At 33.4% G+C, this 21318-nt stretch overlaps 1 protein-coding gene across 1 annotated transcript; it reads right to left on the bottom strand.

Moving 5' to 3' along the window:
- Positions 1-721: 721 nt before the first annotated feature.
- LOC121413177 (vacuolar protein-sorting-associated protein 36-like) lies at positions 722-21092 on the bottom strand. The gene is made up of 14 exons (XM_041605941.1): positions 20908-21092; positions 16627-16695; positions 14781-14848; positions 12641-12752; positions 12323-12406; positions 11367-11450; positions 10428-10460; positions 9882-9959; positions 7772-7906; positions 7301-7366; positions 6267-6331; positions 5147-5231; positions 3797-3873; positions 722-2168 (listed from the first exon to the last, which is right to left on the bottom strand). The coding sequence occupies exons 1-14, from the start codon at positions 21001-21003 to the stop codon at positions 2069-2071; spliced, it is 1152 nt and encodes a 383-aa protein (XP_041461875.1). The 5' UTR covers positions 21004-21092; the 3' UTR covers positions 722-2068.
- Between the last annotated feature and the right edge of the window lie 226 nt (positions 21093-21318).

Genomic DNA, 21318 nt, shown 5'->3' with positions numbered 1-21318 from the left:
GTTTATGGTCAAAAGAAAGTCCCAGACAATTTCCAATGAAAAGAGAAAAAAAACAAAGAAATACATAAGAAATTTAGAAAATGATAAAAGACATAAGAAAAAAATGTGATGTTGATTTTTTTTAGTACATTTGATCAGATTCCAATAAAGAGTCTGTGAACCCAAAATTAGCATTTTAGGGGCATTGTTTAGTTAATTAGAGCAAACTTTTGATTTCAGGCAGCGATCACACAATCGACGGCCGAGATCATAAGGGGGGGGGCTTCAACCTCCCCCTGGTCATCTTTGGCGTTGAAATAACCCAGTCTTTTTAGGGTTAATACATTCATAAGTCTGCTGTATTTGCCAAAGCAGTCTGAAAGCTCATCCTTTATAATGAGAAACCTCTAACGTTCAAAATAAAATTTAATTCCTCACTTTTACATGTATATTCTTTTCAATGCTAAGAAGAAAGAAATTTCACATTACAATTCTTGATTTTGTAAAAAAAAAAATCAGCTTTATCAATGTTGTTAAATAAAGCAATATTTAGCTTTATCCATGTTGTTAAAAAATCTAACATTGTTAGATTAATGTTGTTTAATAAATCTAACTTTCAGCTTTTTCTTTCTGTATTGTAATGTTTAAAACATATTAATTTCAATATGTTTAATGTATTCAAGCTAGACCAAGGAAAATGCAAAAGTACAGAGAAAGAAAGAAAAAATGTGCAAAGTACATCTCAAGTTGGCAAATTTCTTTACAAATTTTATTCATAATTAATAGTTGGATTTATATACAGATGACATTTGCATGCAAGGGAGAATGTTTTACAGGATAGCAATTCAACCCCATCACTATTTGCATGATTAAATGAATTATCAATGCTCTTCTTCAACGACCCCATGTGACAAATATAAATTGTTGATATGCAAAGTATTTTTTTCGCCCAGATTCAACTAACCCATTACTTACCGGAACAAGGTCGTCCCTTTACAGAGTCAATATGAAATACAGAATACAAAAATACAGTCCACGTGCTAATACAAACAGGAATATCTACGCAAGGTCCCGCTCAAGGTAATGGAGTTTCTTGAGTGATATAAGTTTTACTCTGCATGTATGCAGCTTTGAAAACACAATCTAGTGACCATATAATCCCTCTTTAGAGTTTTACATTATGCAAATATGTTGTTATTCAATAATATTTGTACATCTAACCCAGCATTATCACTTGATTGCAATGTCCCTTGGATAGGTTTGAAAGCCATAAAGGTCCCTTGGTTGACAAGCTCGAGAATGTACAGATCTTTTAACTCTTTAGGTATGATTTTGGCTAAGTGGATTAGAGGGTCATGGGTTCAAACCCTAGCCATGGTATAATATCCTAAGATCTCCTGAAGCTCTTCTGACATCTCACCACTAGAGGGGGCTATTACAATATTTTTCTCAGGACATAGCTTCCATTATGTTCTGTATGATAATGACACATGTATCAGCTAAACAATTCGAAAAAGCCATTACAAAGAAAAGGGAGCTGAAACAGGATGATATCCTTTAAACGTAATGGGAAAGGTTTTTTACTATTTGATAATACACCTCATAATCTCAAACTTCGATATCATTTTTATATGATGGTAGCAAATTTTTTTTTCTAAAGACATTGACCAATCACATCGATAATTTTTCAATTTTTTTCATAACTGACAATTTGAACTCTTCAAAACTTTGCTAAAGCTCTACACTTCCGTTTGAACTTTTTTTTTAGAAGTCTGCACCTTTGAATTATTCTGAATAGATAAATGGGCACTACAATTACTGCATATTATCACTGTCGTGGTATAATCTGACATTTTTTCTTATATGCTTGCTGTTGCACCAACTGGCATACATAGCTAAAGAGCTAGAGCAGGGGTAAGAATAATAATAACAATGCACCTCGAAATAGATAACTTCTAGATAGATGGTGCTATAACAAATGCCTATTATTATCATCATTACATATAACATTATTTTGATTAAAAAACAATATAAAATAAATATATATCTATAGTACAGGTAAATAGATACAGAAGGGTGGGGTATTCCATTATCTCGATGGGGGGTTGAGGAATAGATTAGGATAGAATCGAAGTCCCTCCACGGATTCATCACGGCATGCCTTCCCTACTTCCTCGGCAGCCAGTAACCTGTTAGAAGTAAACAAAAACCATGTTACCATGACAACTTTATTCATATAAAAAGATTAAAAGCAGCACTTTGTATACATCTGATCAAATCTGATTGTTAATAAGGTTTTATATGTACTTGTTATAGATAACATACAGATGCTGGAAAAGGCCGCTGACTTTGTAGAGTTAAACAAACTTCCATAATGATTTGGGTTGCAATGATTCTAGATTGGTAAAAACAAGATGTATGAGGAATTGCCTTGATTTTGTAATTCATCAACGGTGACTGGAGGTACATCAAAACATAAACAATTTATTGGTTTGAAATATAACACATTCATAATTTGCCTTGTATTAACAAACTGAATGCATGGAAAACTAAAAGTTCCATAATACCCTTCAAATCAGCTTCTTGAAAATAAACTGGACATACTATTTTCTGAAAAAAATGCTTTGATAATAAAGATGGTATCTTCCGATTGCTTGATTACTGTTCGCAACACTCACATCTTTACCACATTGTGAGGTGTTGTATAACACAAGTAGCAAATATTCCTATTCACGCCATGGTATATTGGACTGAGTGAAAAAGAGACACTCTACAAGAACATCTTAATTCAACCTCACGCGAAATCTCGTAACTATTGCATCTATGACTATTAGCTACTTCACAACAGTATAAGGTATTTGTATAGCGCATTTGCCTCACGTGGGTTGAGTGCAGCACATCTTTTCCATTTCACAACTTACTCTGCAACATTGAATAAGCTTTAACACTGCAATGAACGAGGATCTTCCAGGTGGGTGTTTCATAGAGCTGTTCGTAAAGTTGTGCGTAGCTGTTCGTAAAGTTACGCACAACTTTACGCACGACTGGAACATGATCTTAAAGAGAAATGCCAGTAGTTGCAGTAAACACTGATTTCATGAGAAAGTTTGTAAAACCAGGCTTAAATGTCAGTATATCATCGAGGATCTAGATTTGGTACAGTTACATAAACTGAACTTTGTGAAATCTTGAAATCTACGCTGAAAAATGTTCACACTAAAGATCACCAACACAGATAGGCACACGTGGGACAGTGTATTATTATTGCTGGAATAAAGACCCGACGGAAGTGACCGAATCCGCGCTTATTTTGCTGATTTCTCAGCAATTACACAATTTCTTCCAGAATCCTTTGGCACATATTTTTTATTCATACAAACAGACACTTGGGTGGTCATTATATTAGATTCTGTAAAAAGTCATTTTGAGATCGTTACCAAAACAGGAATTTATCTTTAAGTCCTAACTCAATTACATATGAATATCAATTGGCATGAGAAAGGGTAACCAGTCGTGCGTAAAGTCATTCATATCTTACAAACAGCTTTATGACACACCCACCAGGGCTCGTTTGAACAATTTTAAGGGCAAAATTGCCTAGAGACCCTGTGTTATTTTTTTCCCCTGACTGTGGGTCAATTTCTTGCTGAAGGGAATTTACACCATGGTTGGGATTTGAACCCACAACCCTCTGTTTCAGAGCCTGGAGTCTAATGCACTGGGCCACAATGCGCCACATATATGAACTCCTAGGTATATCAACCAGGGTTTGGGCCGGGTATTCTACAAATCATTGAGTAGCTCTTCGAATTCTTACCTTCCTTTGGCTAACATTACAGAGACTCCAGCAATCTGGGCAAGCTCATCAGCACTTAAAGATGCCTTCTCTGTAAGCTATGAACCAGAAATAGTAAAAAGGTGTGAATTTTTACAATTGTAATAATAACAGCTATAACTATACCATTATTATACATCTCACTCCAAGATCCTAATAAAATGATCAGCTTTGCAATCATGTGTGATGAGCCTATCCCATGTTTTTCCTCTTTATCTATCTCTCTCTCTCTCTCATTCCTTTTCTCTTTGGACTTGTGTGTATCAAATGTATGTGTGTGCATGATCTGTGAGCCTGTTGTTAATGTTCTCATTTTGTAATCAACATTACAGAAAAACGGTGAGGGGACATTTCCTCATGTCCTGTATTTTATCAAATAACATGATCTAGCATTGTTGTTGCATAAAACAAATGATGCATATTTACATTTCTTTAATTCCTTGAATGTGCATGTCCTTTATTTTTGTATCTATGTTTTAGTAGAGCTGGGTAATAATATTTTCAGTGCTTACAAACATTTGTATTGAGAACGAAATCTAACGAAATTCATTTACCTCGTTTTAGAACTTTATTGGCAAAGAGTACATTTATGTTCGATGGACCGACATGAACAACAGCCCTTCCATACATTCTTTTAAAAGAAAACTGAAAAACTTCTTACTTAAATCCTACCGAGGTCTTCATTACAAATTCCTGCTGGTTATCATCTCCTCTCAGACATCAAGTTATTTGTATAAGTCTATCATTTTGTTTTAATCTCTATTTTCGGTCGCAATTCGTCCTTTTCCTATTTATGTTTATTTCTCCTTTTGTCGTCCTGTTTTTTTAAATTCTTTTTTCTTTTTAGTTTTGTCCTGTTCCGTGTGTTATCTTGTTCTTTTTAATCTATTCAGTAAGTCTCCATAGGCAAAAAACAACCATTACATCTCTCTCTCTCTCTCCTCTTTTCTCTTCCTTTAGGGAGGTTCACATTATACAAGCTATGCTTTTGAGTGAATCTCCCATTTCCACAGATACCTTTTTTTTTCTCTTTAAATTATATATTATAATTTGTCTACAAAATGCACATATTTTGTACATATCTTTATGTTAATTATCATTGATGTTGTTGAAAATGATTACAATGACAATGATTTGTATTGTAAATATTTGCTATGAATGTATGAAAATGATGTGTATCAATATTTATGTCAATTCTGTTGGAAATAAAACTGAATCTGAAATAAATGTGGTACATTATTATCACTACCATTTAACTAGATCGTAATGAAACATCACTGATCCCATTAAGATAGATGGACATAAGGAAATCTCAATAACACGAGGTCTTACCAATTCAGCTGTTTGATCAATCGCAGCCTCTTCACCCTTTGACACGGATTCAAGGACTAAGACTCCACTTGTAAACCTTCGTAACCTGTATCATAAATCAAGTTCATTGTAAAAAAAAGCAGAAAAAATAATAAAAAATATTGGCAAAGTTCTTAGGAAAATCCATCAAAGAATAAAAAAAGTTACTAGAATTGTAATTATTTGATTTGTGATGTCATATGCGACTAGCTTTCCTACATATCGTATGGTAAAAAATCAATGAAATGTCATTTTCTCAGAAAATTGAAAATGGTTTTTAATATACCTTCAGTATATCAATGTACACAAATTATTTTGCACCCATTCCTAAAACAAAAATAAGAAATAGGTCATCACAAACCATTAAGAAATGAAATTTATGCATATGGGGCAGCTGCTTGTTTGTAACATACAAAAACCCTAAACTTGAAATGCTAATAACATTCTTAATCTTAAATGGATTTTCCTCAAACCTTTAAAAGTGTTGAAGCATAAGAATATAATCAATGTGTTCTAAATTTTGATTTCAATAAAGCCTTGGTAAAGTTTGTGATGAAAAAAAAAGTCAATTTTGTTATTGCATAATTAATGTGTAAGTTTGGCTCATAAGTCTTTCATGGTGAAGGCTGCTATCATACTTTATAGAAAGTTCTATTATCTATTATTTTTCTTGCTAGATAAGGCGATCAAGTTAACAGTGTGTAACAATTGGTTATCTATATTTACACTTCATATGAATATGATAGCTAAGTTTGAACCCAGGTCTAAGAAAATGAGTCTATATGGTGAAACTTACAAGTAAATTTCATGATATAAATGAATACAAAACTCATTTTGCGTGAACAAAAAAAATTGGTTTAATGTCTATAAAGTCATGTGACTGCAATATCACAAGGTTAATAGTTCAAATCTCAATCTGGCCCAAATATCCCGAGGTAAGATGCTTATTGATTTTCCAACCCTCCTAAGTAATCAAGCAATTACTTAATAACTTTCCAACCCTCCTAAATAAATTCAATGAAATTGTAGTTTAGTATGTTGTGTCAAAGCCGAGTATGTGTGCTTTTTTTTTTTTTTTTTTGGGGGGGGGGTTAGTACATACCTCAATGGAAGTCGAAGCCTTTCAAACTGTTGGCATGCATCTATCAAGTCATCAGGAGAAAGCAGCTTTAGAAATTGAAAAGAAAAAGAATAAATAATTCCATGACATAGGAAGAGAGCCATTTTAACTTTCATCTATGACCACAGCAATCACCATCTGAAGAAGGCGAGGAGGTATCTGCACGATTCTTTTTCGATTGAGTGAATATGAAATTTTATCTCTAATATACAGTCATGCAGATGAACATTCTCAACGACCATGTACAAGCCTTTGTAGAAACACTGCCTTCTAATCTCAAAGCCTAAACTCATTTTTTCAATTACAGCTTAGACCTGAATGAAGAGGTTCAGTAATAGGATATCTTGAACTTTTGATATATACAGTATACTCTGTGCGTTGTGTGCTGGAGATAACATAAAATAATTTGGGCTTTCCTCTGTTCAGACTTTATAAGAAATGCCTGAAAAATATACAAGAATATATGCACATTTCTCAATTCTTTGGACAAATGACAAAGTAATAGGCATTATTGATTTCTAAAATGAAACAGTATCATGTTCAAACATACAATAAGTAAAAAATGATATTAAATGAAATGGAAAAAAATCTGATGAAAAAAAAATGTACTTGTAAAGACAAGATTACGTTGACCTGTACTTTCATTGTTATTGTGCATGCATGTGATGCCTATGAATATTAATGAAAAATTGAAAATGCTCCGCATGTACATCAAAATCATTACAAATCCTGAAAAAAAAAAATTAATGGCCACAAACTTATTACAAATAGAATTTGGTCAAGTTATATCTTCATCAAGAAATCTACCGATATTACATTGGAAAGACACTCACATCATTTTCGAATTTGCATTCTCCTTCTGACAATTTTTGTAAAGGAAAGCAGGGGGGGGGGGGTGGGAGTTTGTATGGGTAGGTGTATGCGGCCCCACAAAATAGTGATCTCCTCCGTGATGACTGTTAAGAATGTAAATAAAAAAACACTTCAAGAGAGAGTAGATAAACGTGTATTCTTACCTCCATTCCTCTAGCTCTGTTTATTCTACAATACACATCTGTGATGGCCATCATTCCTCCATTATCCTGTCAAGGAATTATAAGACATATCATACACCAATTATTTGAAAATAATTACATTGTAATAGAAAATATCAAAAGAACATATACATATATGCTGCAAGTCTTTGTTTGGCAGGTCATCAATTTTATTCACAAGATATTTTTGGTTAAGAATTGTAAATGTCACACAAATAATTGTTAGATTAAAAGCACAAACGATCTCCTATAAAAACACATTTGGAAGGGTGTTTTTTTACATCATTTTTGTGCAAAAAAAAAGAAGAAGAATGACATTAAATACATACATAGTATCTGTAAAAACACAAGTATTCCACCTGGAATTTTGTGGAACCAATTTGTAATGACTGTGAACAAAAATAATAATCATGTAAGATGAGAAATGAAGAAAGGCCTGTGCTTCTTACTAACCTCTACGGGTGATATCAAGACCTCTGCAAGTTGTTTGGCTAATTCTTCATGATACTTGAGACCTGAGCCATAGGTTTCTCTTGTGACTGGGTTGGCTATACCAAGGCTGAGAAGGTAGGACTTGAACTTCACAGTCTTTCAGAAGAAAGGGAGGAGAAGAAGAAAAATAATGGTTATAATGCATGATATAGAGTTCATTGATATACTGTACTTGTACTTGCTCTTGACTACTATCATAGTGATGTTGTTAGGCTCTGATTAAAGTAAATTACAATAAACATAGTTAGAAATGTGCACAAGAATACAACTAAAACATAATATGTAAAGTAATGATTTCTACAAATTCTAAGGAATATTGAAATTTCTTTAAGGCTGCTGGAAGTATGGGGTGAACAGCAAATGTAATTCACACTTCATATGAAATGTATTTTGAAATAAACATTTTATACCATGTGAATAAAAAAACTTGACACCTCACAAATTCCCCAATTTAAAGAAAAAATGTGTCATGAGCACATAATTATTATATATGACCTGAAATAGTAAGTTCTCCCAAATAATTAAATACCATTTTTATTTGGTATTTGTTAACGGTTGGATAACCAGGAGATATTTTTTGCAGAGATGCAAATTTTGTTAAGGCATGACTGCAAAGAATGAATCCAGATGCTAATGTCATAATCCTGCAAGCTTTGTATGAAAATAATCCATTTCAAAACACCTTTGCAGTAATTTACATTACAATTTTTTGATAAACACATTTAAGCATCAATTATCAAGTTAATTCCATTGAAAAGAGATTAGCAAATATGATTACTACCTCATGTGGGATTATTAAATCATTGGCATCTAGATTGTAGTCATGGCTTAATTTGGCACAAATCTAAATTTACATCACTGCCAAAAATACCTCCTGGTCATCTAAGTGTTAATACATACCACATAAATATGGTATCAAATTATTTGGGAGAACATTCTCTTTCAGGCCATATATAAAAATTATGTTTTGATGACATATTTTTTCTTTAAATTGGGGAATTGTGAGGTGTCAATATTTTTTTGTTGACTCACACAGTATATCATGCGTTGCCTTTGAATTTTTGTTGTTGCGCCATTTGGCTCGTATTCTGAAGTCGAGTTTAACTTAAACTCAGGTTTAATTAAAGTTGTGGTTTAAGTATGGATAGCCAATTGTTACATAAATCACTACAGTAGATATATCATATTTCAGCTCATTTGGCTCTCAAATCAATCATAATTGTCTAGGAAGTATGAATATATGATTGTCTTCACCATTGAAGAATCAGGAAAGAGCACAGTAAATATAAGAAACATACAACTTAATAAAAATTTTGACACTTTTGGCTTCCCATAATTTTAGCAGAGTTTATAGGGGGGGGGCATTATGGCCCCCCTTAAGATCTCGGCTGCCGATCGCGCAAGCGACGCAAAAATTTGCACGCGGTAGTGTGAGATGTAACCTACAAGGCTGTATGGTAAAATTTTCCCAAAAAATAAGATTTTATTTTATATGAATTAATTATGCCAATTTATGCATAAATCATACTTTTTGATCTAATTCACTAAATAAAGCTCCTAGAATGTTAATTTTTGGTAAAAATATTCTTTGTAGCATTCTTAACAATCGCAATTTAAAAAAACTTCGGTTTGGAAATAAATTTCTTATGTATTTCATTGTTTTATGCATTTCTTTGTTTTTATTGTTTTTTCAATGGAAATCGTTCCAGACTTAATTCTGATCATAAACAAGGCAAAATTAATTAAGTTTAATCCGTAAAAGTATAAATAATGAAACATTAATGAATTTTGGCTAAATACACAATTTGCATTGGATTTGTACATGAAATCACATTTATGAGCAATTTTGGGTCTGACATGCACTTACATAATGTTGTGTAATGTTGTAACCGCGTACCCGGGCATCACAAATTTGGTCTCAAAATTTGCCCAAGACTTGAAAGTAAAAAGTCAGTGAGCGGCGAGGTCAAAAAATTTCGCCCAGCAGATATATCGCGGAAATTGTCGAGGGGAGAATTAGGGTTAAGTTAAACCTGACTTCAGAATACATGCCAATGGGTTGAGACATTACCTCATCTTCAGTGATATCTCCTTGTTTCTCCTTGATCTTGTTAGCTATTGTCTTAGTCAAGTCTACCATTTCTTTTGCCTAAAGAGAAAAGAGAAAAATTCAATTCATTGTGTTTGTGGTAAGGTTGAAGATGGGGGGGGGGGGTGGAGTGTATCATGCAACATGGACGAAGGGATAAGGGCGACTGCTGTAGTTGTGAAGTGGATTTGGACACCCCCTTGCAGAGGATAAATTCAGACTTATTTTTTGGCCAGTCATATCAGATGTGCTGGTCTAAAACATGACTAAAAAGAAATTATTATTATTGGCACTTATATTTATTTAATAGGTTGATTATTAATTTATTTAAAAAAATTCATAAATATATTTAGCACTTATTAAGTTACTTATTCATTTTTTCGAAAGGGTCTAATGAGCTCATTGTCAATATAGTAAAATGCAATATCCAAATAATATTTTATCATGGTAAAGGTGCATATAGCCATAGAATTTAAAAATAAAAATAAAACAAATTTACAATGAATGTGAACAAGTTCTAATACTCACCTTAGTCATAAGCTTGTCCAAATCTTCAAATGCCTGCAAAGCAAAGAATTATTACAACTAGAGTATTACCATTAGGGTTTGAGAACAATTTGTGTGAAATTATGTTTCATTGCTCAAAACAATGATGTGTTTTAGCATCTACATCGCAGACACTTTCTGCAACATTTAAAATCTATTGAAAATGCCTGTCAAATTATAATGGACAGATGAGAGGTCATTATTCTTTGTCATCAAGGGTTTGTGACAAAAGATTCCCTGCATGATAGGAAACATCTGCGAAGTTGATTGCTAAAATGCCCTATTAACAACTGGTACAGGAATGTGATTATTTACAGCTGAGCTTTTCTAGAATATTTAAATCATACTCACACAAATAATACAATTCAAAAGAAATAGTGAGTGGCCTGCATGACATCAATTTCTTGTGTTTTACTGGCGTAGCGTTTTTTGTAATTTCTCATGTACTTCATTGTTCTTTTGAACTTTTATTTTCAATGTTATTTCCATAAAATTTTGTCAGTGACACTTATTCATTCATAAACAACATAAAATCAAGTCATTTGAATCAGTGAATGCAAAAACAATCAAACATTTATGATATTTGGAGGAAACACCAAATTGTATTGGAATTGTACATAAAATGACAAATTGACCTATTTTAGGTGTGCCATGCATAAAAAATGCGTACATGGGAGATGCAAATTTGGTCTTCAAAAACATGAGAGACTTTGTGGAAAACGTCACTGCGAGAGCTTTTCCCAGTGAATGGTGGGGCTGCCTGGAAGGCCCCTAGATTAATAAAATCATAATGTTGTCATATTCATGAAAAGAATATATATATTTCAAAATAAATCAATAGATAAATTAATGAGTGAATGAATAAATTTATCCAAATTACTAATGATTTCTCTTAATTACAAAATCCTATACATACCCTACCTTGGTTATATTTGTATCTGTTGCTTTTCTTTTCTCTTCCAATTTCCTCTCGATTCCCACAATACCTTTGTGAATGGAGCGAGGCTACAAAGAAAGGAAGAAAATGACTGAATAAATTAGGTCTGAAGGAATCCCTTGTCCTAAATTTATTATCTTAAATCTTCTCTCATTTGCTAGTGTTTCATAGAATGCATTGTTTTTAATGATGAATAGATATAATGAAGAGTGTGCAACTCCTCCATTTTCTTTCTATTTCTCTGTTTCCCCTTCTTCCTCCTTGCTCTCCAACTTCTACCTCTTCATCCTCCTTAATTCATTCTTCTTACTTTCTACTATTTTTCTCATCTTTTTCTCCTTCTCATCCATCTCTGTTCCACATAATTTTATCCTCCTTCTTCCGCTTCTTCGCCTTTCTCACTCTGAACATTGCTTTATGATCATAAATAATAATTCACCAACACTTGAGGAGATAAGACTGACACTGTGTATAAAATTTGCAAAATCACTTTCAATTTATCCTCTGTGTAAGACATGGCAACTTCGGAAAAACACATACAAACACATATCGTCGTTGTAAAAACAACTATCAACAATTTCAAATAAGAACAAGAAGATTAAAAAAAAAGTCCATTGCCTTTTTGGTTGACATTCTCAACAATGGCCGGGTTCTAAAAGTTAGGAACCAGACGGCCAATAATACATTGACTTCATTGGGGCTAATTATGTATTCATGAGGTCATATCACAGGCCCCTATGGACTGATTCTCACCAAATTTTGAGATTGGGTTTTTTTTCATCATGCCCTACCAGAATATGGTATCAAAAATGCTGAAATGAAAAAAAAGGGTTTTTTGTGACGCCATTACTTCGGTACTCTATACCACATTAATCCTATCACTATCTGATAATCATCATTACACAATTTCTATTTCGTCTGCATGTGTTCCTGACATTACCTGTGCTGTTGGTTTGGATTGCTGTGCTGCTGGCACATACTGCCACATCTTTCTGGACAGCTGCTCAGTCAAGCAGGTGAAAAACTAGGACAAAAACAAATAATGACAATAATAATGATATCCAGATAAGCTTATACTGTACAGCACTTATCACTTACTTAGTAGCAAGTCCGTTAAATAGCACTCAACGACAATGGAGTGGAATTACCCTGGCTTTAACAGAGCTGCTCGTCCACACTTCTGAATAAATTCATTTACTTATAACATCTGCTAGTAAAATTCACTGATGAAAATCTTTATGAATCATCCCCTCAATACCTGTTCTTCTCCTCCCTCTCTGCATCCTAGTTTGACGTATGTATTTGGACTGCTCATAACGGGGCCAGGGTTTTTATTGGGTGTAGCTGGCTGGAGGTGAATTACTACACTCCTGAGGAATAAAAACAAAAGAAAATACTCAGCAAAAATGTCGCTCCTTTGTCTGTTTTAAGTATTTTACCACCTTTACACTAACCATATCAAATAAGAGCTCTCTTTTGGAGAGCAAGCAAAAAATGATGCGCTACTACCCAATATCATAGATACACTCACACAACAAGTACCCCCACACAAGACTAAAGCAACACTAGGAGATAGGTCATTTCTGATGTCAGCCCCACGACTATGGAACAAACTTCCCCTCAACATTAGGAATTCAACAAATTTACATAATTTCAAGTTAAAATTAAAAACTTATCTATTCCGATAGTATGTATAGCACCTAGGAAGCTCTTGCAGCGCAATAGAATATATAGATATAGTTTTTGCGCTATATAAATGCATATTATTATTATTATTATATCATCAAATGAAAAAAAAATCAAATCTGAACACACTTCTAAATTCAAATTAGTTCTAATTGTGATACACATTTCATTCATTTGTTTTTTTAACCACATTCAGGGATCCCAGCTTTTCTAGAAAACATAATTCCCTGATTTTTTTTCTGATGAAGTTTAAAAATTCCCTGATAATTATTTAAACCCATTCCCAGTTTCGTACATTTTCTAAGTTGTTGCAGTGAACATGTATTTTCAGTATAAAAACAATATTAAACTAATTAGTACCACCATAACCAGTTATTCAATGGATGCTGTTTTGATATGCAACAGAATATAACAGAGTCTGACAACTACCGTGCTTTTGACTTTTGGGCTGATCAAAATGCCCTGATTTTTTCCCTGACTTAAGGTATTTTTAAAAATCAAATTCTATGATTATTCCCTAACTGGAAAAAAGTAAAGTAATTTTCCTAGATGGGTCGGGAACCCTGACGTTAAGAGTATTACAATAGCAATGATTCAATTTCATATGAAAGGAAAGAACAGGAATTGTGAAAGAGGTTATGAATCGATAGTCAATTTTCTGTCATATTCATATTGCTGACCCATTTTATAACATATGATGCAGAGGTTTAAGTCTGTGATGTAGTGGCTACCCATGGGGGCCACTTCCATTCACGAGTGGATACCATGCACGACCATGGGGTCTCGAAAAGCACCCTAAACATGTAATTTCCATATTCTGAAAATGCACCCTAAACAAGTATTGGCGTGTGAAACCTTACCCTTTACAAGTATTGGAAACAAAACGATACTCTTGGCAAATATTCCCTGAAATAGACCCCTAAACAAGTACAGGAATGTTTTATTGTTACGGGTCCTTCGGTCGTCGGCTTTACCTTATTTGGTTTAGTACGAACCCACCTTCTACACCTCGCGCAAATAGGACTCTAAACACGTAGTGTTGGGGCAAAAAAGGACATCCTTTATGAAACATTTTAATTTTGTTTTATCATCCCCGCAAATTTGACCCTAAACACGTAATTTTCCTAGCGAAATAGATACCCTTTTTTCATTATTTTTGTGTTTTTGACACCCTTATCACGTTACGTACGTAACGTGCCCTATCGCGAAAAGGACATCCTTTTTACGTGTTTTTTTGGTCGCGCATGGTATCCACTCGTCAATGTAAGTGGCCCCCCAGGGAGTGGCTATTGCAGGCACTTGGGTGGTTGCAATTTTCAGCAAAAGCACTGACTCACAAGCCTCATGCCTCTTGCACTATTGCAATATCCTTCAGTGTGCAGCACTTCCACTGCCACTCACACATGTGCATTATTTTATCAAAATAATAATTCGTAACACAGTAACAATGACAATAAAGACAATAGCAACAATAATGATAAAAAATATATTACTACATGTTCTAAACAAATTTATACTACTCCTTTCACAACTACTGCTACTACTAATGATAATAACATTATAGAAAAAATGAAAGTAATACAGTTGTATAAAAATACCACTTTATGGAACTACTGTATGGAACATCATATGACTACTGTGCTTGAAAATGACCATTGTTCTGCTGAAGAAACTTAAACACAAAGAGATGATTTATAAATACATGTACCTACCCTTTGCCCTTAGAATCTGGAAACTTCTCTACATAAATGATCAGTGAAAGGTGAAAGGCGATCACTCCCTGTTCAAGAAAACACAAAATATACAATGTTACTGCTATCAAAATCCTTCATTAGCAGCTTCATTTTGGGGGTTAAATCTCCCCTTTCAATTTGTTTCAATTAGTTAATTTTGACTGGGTCCACAAGTGGTTGGTTTGCCTTTCGGTCTAATACCACATAAACCCACATGGTCTACCATGATACATTAATTTGGTCTAATTGCCATTTGGTCTAATACCTTTTTATTAGAATTTTCATTTTATAGTCTAATGCCCAGTTGGTCCAATTCCTTTTCATTTAGTTATGATTTTTTTTGCCAATAAAAATTTGAATTGCAAACAGTTGATCTATCCATATACTGGTGTGAGATCAAGTGGATTATACACGAATTAGGCATGACACTGGAAATTGCAGTGTAATTTCCAGGACAGTGATTTTCCGTTTAAGCGGTAAAAAACCCTGGAAATTCTGTTTTGTTCATATACTTTTCAAGTAAAAATTCACTAAAAATTAACCTTTGTAAAATGGTATTTCAGGTTTTTGCTGTGTACATTTTCAGTGACAAAACAGAATTTCAATTTTTAGATCATTTAAAAAAAAAAAATGGAAAATCACTGTCTCTAATACACAAAATGGTAAATGGCAATTAGGGGAAGTGTTATAGACAAGCTATGATAAGAACATGTGGGATGACATCAAGAGCAAAGTAGATAAAGTGGATGTCGACCAATCAGCAATTATTTTTCATGGAACTGTATATGCACAACTTAGAGATATAAGTGGGTAATGTCACTCACTCACTATTTCACACTGTATTTTATTGTATGAATCATACAATATCTTATTTTTTGGCAGATTTGACAATAAATGATGACACTTTTTATCAAATCACAATAGAATACCATGAACAACATTTGGAAACTTCATCGGCTGTTCAGGGAGGAATCAACGTTGCTTGAAATAATAATGAAAAAAAAATGATAATGAAATACAAGAGAAATAGTGAGTGGGTGATGCATATCGATGATGATGCACTTATTATTGTATTGACTTAACTCAATATTGTTGATTGGTTGAGAAGCACTAGCCTCCGACTGTTACCATGCCACCATGGCAACTGGAAATTCATGACCAGTAGCTGACGATGGTGCCAAGAACTTTCTTAAAGGACAAGTACACCCCCAACAAAAAGTTTTTTGAATAAAAAGAGAAAAATCAAACAAGCATAACACTGAAAATTTCATCAAAATTGGATGTAAAATAAGAAAGTTATGATATTTTAAAGTTAGCTTAATTTTACAAAAAATTTATATGCACATCTTGGTCAGTATGCAAATGAGGAGACTGATGACATCATCCACTCACTATTTCTTTTGTATCTTATTATAAGAAATATGAAATGTTCTAATTTTCTCCTCATTGTCAAGTGAAACAATGATTAATTCCCCCTGAACATATAGAATTAGCATTGTGTAATACTGTGTGGTTTAGTCAAGTTGGTCCTTATTGTCAAATCTGTAATTATGAAATATTGTATAATTCAAACAATAAAAAACAAAAGAAATAATGAGTGAGGGACATCACTAACTCTCTCATCTGTATATCACTAAATTGTGGGTATAACTTTTGTGAGAAATAAGTGAAACTTTAAAATGTCATAACTCTCTTATTCTACATCCCATTTTGATTAAATTTTTAGCATTATGCTAGTTTGATTTTTCTCTATTTATTCAAATCATTTTTTTTCTGGGGTGGACTTGACCTTTAAAATGCACCCTAAATGAATGATAGTACTCACCCTGCCTTGCATATCTTTCCACATCAACCTGTGAGTTGTCAATACAGCTATTCCATGGTCAAACTGGGTCTGAAAAGGGAATATAAGATTTCATTCAAACTTTTTTTGCAAAGTTGTATACTCTATCCCATCCCCACAACATGTGAATAAAGTTTTCAGACATATCAAAGTCTTCATCCTTCAATGGATTCATTTTCAAAGCACTTTCTAGTAAATTAATTAGAAGTGAAGTTTTATTTGATTATTTCAAACACGGATCACTGACCATGCTAAAAAAAATGGGTGTTTTACGTTTCATAACTAATATGGGTTGGATTAGGGGATATTTTTCTGCTGGCCACTGCACTAAATTCAAAGTGAGGTTGAGGCTGGGACCAGTGACGGATCGATGGGGGGGGGGAGTACTAGTAGCTAGATGACACATCCTTTATGGCATCCCCTTTAATGTTTTTTTTTTAAAGAAAATGTTGGGCATACATGCGCAAGTGAAGACCTTTTGTTTTCCTTGTCATACATATTCCTGACATAAATCACCTCCATTTAACAGTGGAGAACTTTTTACTCCCCCCCCCTGCTTGGAAAATCCTGGATTCGCACCTAGCTGGAACTGATCTCACCAAATGCTGAGCTTTTCCTAATGTGTGATTGGTTTCATTCAATTCAATTCAATTCATTTTATTGTCATGTTTAAAAACACAAAAATTGTCCTCGGACACTTCTTAACAAAAGGTGCATTAAAACAAAAAATAATATTTCACAAACTATAAATACATCAAAATAACACATACATGTAGTATAAATAAAATAAATATATATACCCTGTCTGCATGCTCGAGCACCCACAACACAACACCGACACTGTGTGAGACAAAGTGTCACCACAGTGGAACAATGCAATCTACATGTAGGGTGGGTACTCAAGCATGCGGACAGGTACCAGGAGCCATTAACTGGATACATGAATACATGAATACATACATTTAGTAAACCAAACTCCTGTGTTGGAGATGTTGGTCTGATTCAAGCTATCACCAAAAACACCAACCTGGACCCTGAAGTCGCAAATTTTAATTTCTTTTTAAATTTAAGTACAATTTAATTGAACATGTTATATAGCCAAGGCCATAGTCACTATATGGCGCTATTGTGGAAATATTGGGCTTTCACATTTAGAACTTGGTGGAACTCCATATATTGTACTCCTCATTATTTCGGGGGAAAGTTCACCCTGAAAAAAGTTTATTGTAAAAATAGCTGAAAAATCATAAAAGATATTAAAGGTTTGTGGAAATTCCAACAAAGATTTAAATCAATGTGACAAGCAGCTTTCCATGAATTAATAAAAAATAATAATTATAAATAAATGAAATGTTGTTTCACAGACCTGTTTTTATTGTATCTTCAGTACATTAAAGGGGAATGAAACCTTTGGAACGAGTACCGGTAGGCTTGTGTCGAAACAGAAAAAGAACAAGAACAAAGAAAGTTTGAGAAAAATCGGACAAATAATGAGAAAGATATGAGCATTTGAATATTGCAATCACTACTGCTATGGAGATCCTCCCGTTGGCAGTGCGACAAGGATTCGTGATGTCACGTGTGAACAACTTTCCCTTTGATGGACTATGAAATATCCTAAAAATGTCTCTTTCTTGCTTTTTCTTATGGTGATACAAACTCTTTATCCATGATGTATTCTTAAAAAATCTGTATTACATGCCCTCCTATAGAAAGAACACATTATCTACGGATAGATGTGATAAAAGAGGCAATTTAAGTGAAATATATACTCAAGTAATGGGGAGAGTTGTTCACAAGTGACATCACACATCTTTGTCGCATTGCCAATTGAGGATCTCCATAGCATTAGTGATCGCAATATTCAAATGCTCATAACTTTCTCATTATTTGTCCGATTTTTTCCAAACATTTGTTGATCTGTTTCTTTGATTTGTCTGTTTCCACACAAGCTATCTTGTTCCAAAGGTTTCATTCCCCTTTAACAAATAAATCATTTCACACCCTCTCATGAAAAAAAAATATTTTGGTCATTATGAACTATTAAAACATTGAATTTCATGCATTTCATATTACATAACAAATGAAAAAACCTTAAAATTCTAATATAAACTTTCATAATCTTTGATTTTTTTTGTTGAATATTTAACACTATATTCTATTATTTTACAAAAAATAGAGGAAGGGGGAATGTAGGGAGGAAAGAAAAATGGAGGAAATGAAGAAGAAAGAATGAAGGAAGGAAAAGGAAAGAAAGGAAATATATAAAAAAAGGAGGAAAGGATTAGAAGATATGGGACACAAAGAAAGGGAAAAAAAAGGAAATTAGAAAAAAAAAATGTTTAGAGAGAACTGGGAACAAATGAAAAGAAAGATAGACGGTAAAAAGGTCAGGAAGGAAGGGTAGAAGAAAGAATTAAAGAAAGGAAGGAAGATGTAATGGAAAAAATGTGAAGAAGGAAGATATGAAAGGAAAAGAAGACAGAAGAAAAAACAAAAGGAGGGAGGAAGGAAGGAAAGAAGAAGAAAAAAAAGAAAGAATGAAAGAAATAAAGAAAGAAGAGGGAGAAAGCTAAAATTCTAATATTTGTTTTCAAATTATAGTCTGACAATATGTATTTGAAAATGTTAAACAGGCCTAGAAATCTAAAAAAAAAATGTTCATGGGTTAAATATAAAAAATGAAACATTGTCTTACTTGAAAATTAGATGAATCATTGTGGCACAAATGCATCTTTCAAATTTTGCACCATGTCAATGTACAAAGACTCAAATTCAAATCAATGACTGAAACAACTTTCGAAAGTCACTATTAAAATAACTTGCCTCATGAGTCACTAATCACATCACAAGACCAAACCAATAATTTGAAAATCTTAGACTAGATATCAACAAATTACAATTTCACGATGTCGATGCTGTGAGTGTGATTATTCTGTTCGGTGGAACTAGTAAAACTATTTTTCATGCATGATTGTTTAAGTTTGAAAGGGGAGGCTGGTGGACCGCGATGCACAATTGGGAACAACCAGATCGCCTCCAGCCTTGAGTATGTTTTTGTTACTGTCTTTCTTTTTTAATTTCCCTTTTCTTCTTTAATTAATCCTTTCATTCTTTCTATCCTTTAAAAAAATATTTTCTCTATTTCTTTTTTCTCTCTTTCTTTTTTTTAATATTTATCTTTCTTTAATTCTTGAGTCCATCCATCCTATATTCATCCCTTCTCTTCTTCCTTTCTTTTTACCCTTTTCTTTCCTTCATTCTTTGTTACTTTCATAGTTTCTTTCTTCCATCCATCCATCATTCATTTACCCTTTCTTGTTTTTTTTATTGCTTTCTTCTTTCAGCCTTCTCTTTCTTACATTCATTCCTTCCCTCCTTTCTTCTATCTGTCTTGTTCTTTCCTTTATTCCCTTTGTTAAATCTATCCTTTTACCTTTCCTTTCTTTTTTTGACTGCTTGCTTCCTTTCTCTTCTTTATTCTTTCATTCCTTCCTTTGTCTCTCAATCTTTCTTTTTTTCTTCCTTTCATCTATTCTTTTCCTTTTTCTATTCCTTGCTTCTTTCCTTCCTTTATTTATTTCTTTCCTTCTAGCTACCATTTTACCTTTCCTTTATTTCTTAATTCCTTTCTTCCTTCTTTCAATCCTTCCTTCCTCTCTTTCTTTCTTTTGTCCTTCTTTCCATCTCTCCTTTTTCCTTTCTTTTTATTGCTTCTTCTTTCTTTCCTTACTACTTTCTGGATTTGTCCTTTCTTTCTGTATTGCTTGCTTTATTTCTTTTTTCTTTTCTTTCTTTCTTATTTTGTCCCTTCTTTATCTATCCTTTCTTTACCTTTTCTTTTTTTCCTACCTTCCTTTCTTTTATTCTTTCCTTTCTTTCTTTCTGTCTTGCTTTCTTTTTGTCCCTTATATAGGCTTATGCCTTCATTTTATTTTTTTTGGGGGGGGGAACGAAAGGCTAGAAAATAAACTTGCACCTTTTTTTAATAATGTTTTCTTTATTTTTGGGACCAGTACATTTTAAGTTCGGTTCAGTAAAAATTTGAAAAACTGGGTATCTACTGGTTCGACATGAATAGGTTGGACCAGTAGAAAAAATGGGTTAGTGTGGAGCCCTGCGCAGCTGCGGTACGCGCGGCCGCGGTACGCTATTCCTGAATCTACTTCCTGATTTTGAATGGGTGGGACTGTTCCCCGGGTATACGCACGTATTTGCACTAAAATTTTAATGCTAGGAAGTTAGTATTAGAAAAAATAATACCTTCTGGTTCCCATCATACAAACGAATCCCATGTTGTTGCTTTACGAGGGTCTCTCGAGGTAATAACGCATCATTTGTCCACTCGAATCGGTCCATTTTCAGGAAATTCAGCTGCAAGTCAATCCAAAATTAGACGACATTAATTAGCAAGTTATGCAGCAGAGAGAACGTTGAGCTACCAATTTACATGTATACCGTACAAAGAGATGTGTCTCTATGAGTAAATACTATGAATTGCAAATATATATATATATCTCTATAGATCCAATAAAATATATTTCAAACATAATTCAAATTTACATCCTTATTTTATGAAAAATATAATATTGTTGACCTTTATTTTGTAATAATGATTTATATCTGGTCCAGCGTTTTCTCCTAATACGGCAATAAATCCTACCGGCAAATTTA

This window comes from Lytechinus variegatus, chromosome 1 (genome assembly GCF_018143015.1).
Source record: "Lytechinus variegatus isolate NC3 chromosome 1, Lvar_3.0, whole genome shotgun sequence".
Lineage (NCBI taxonomy): Eukaryota > Metazoa > Echinodermata > Echinoidea > Temnopleuroida > Toxopneustidae > Lytechinus > Lytechinus variegatus.
The sequence above is the reverse complement of the archived record's forward strand: the minus strand, read 5'-3'. Positions and strand labels throughout refer to the sequence as shown.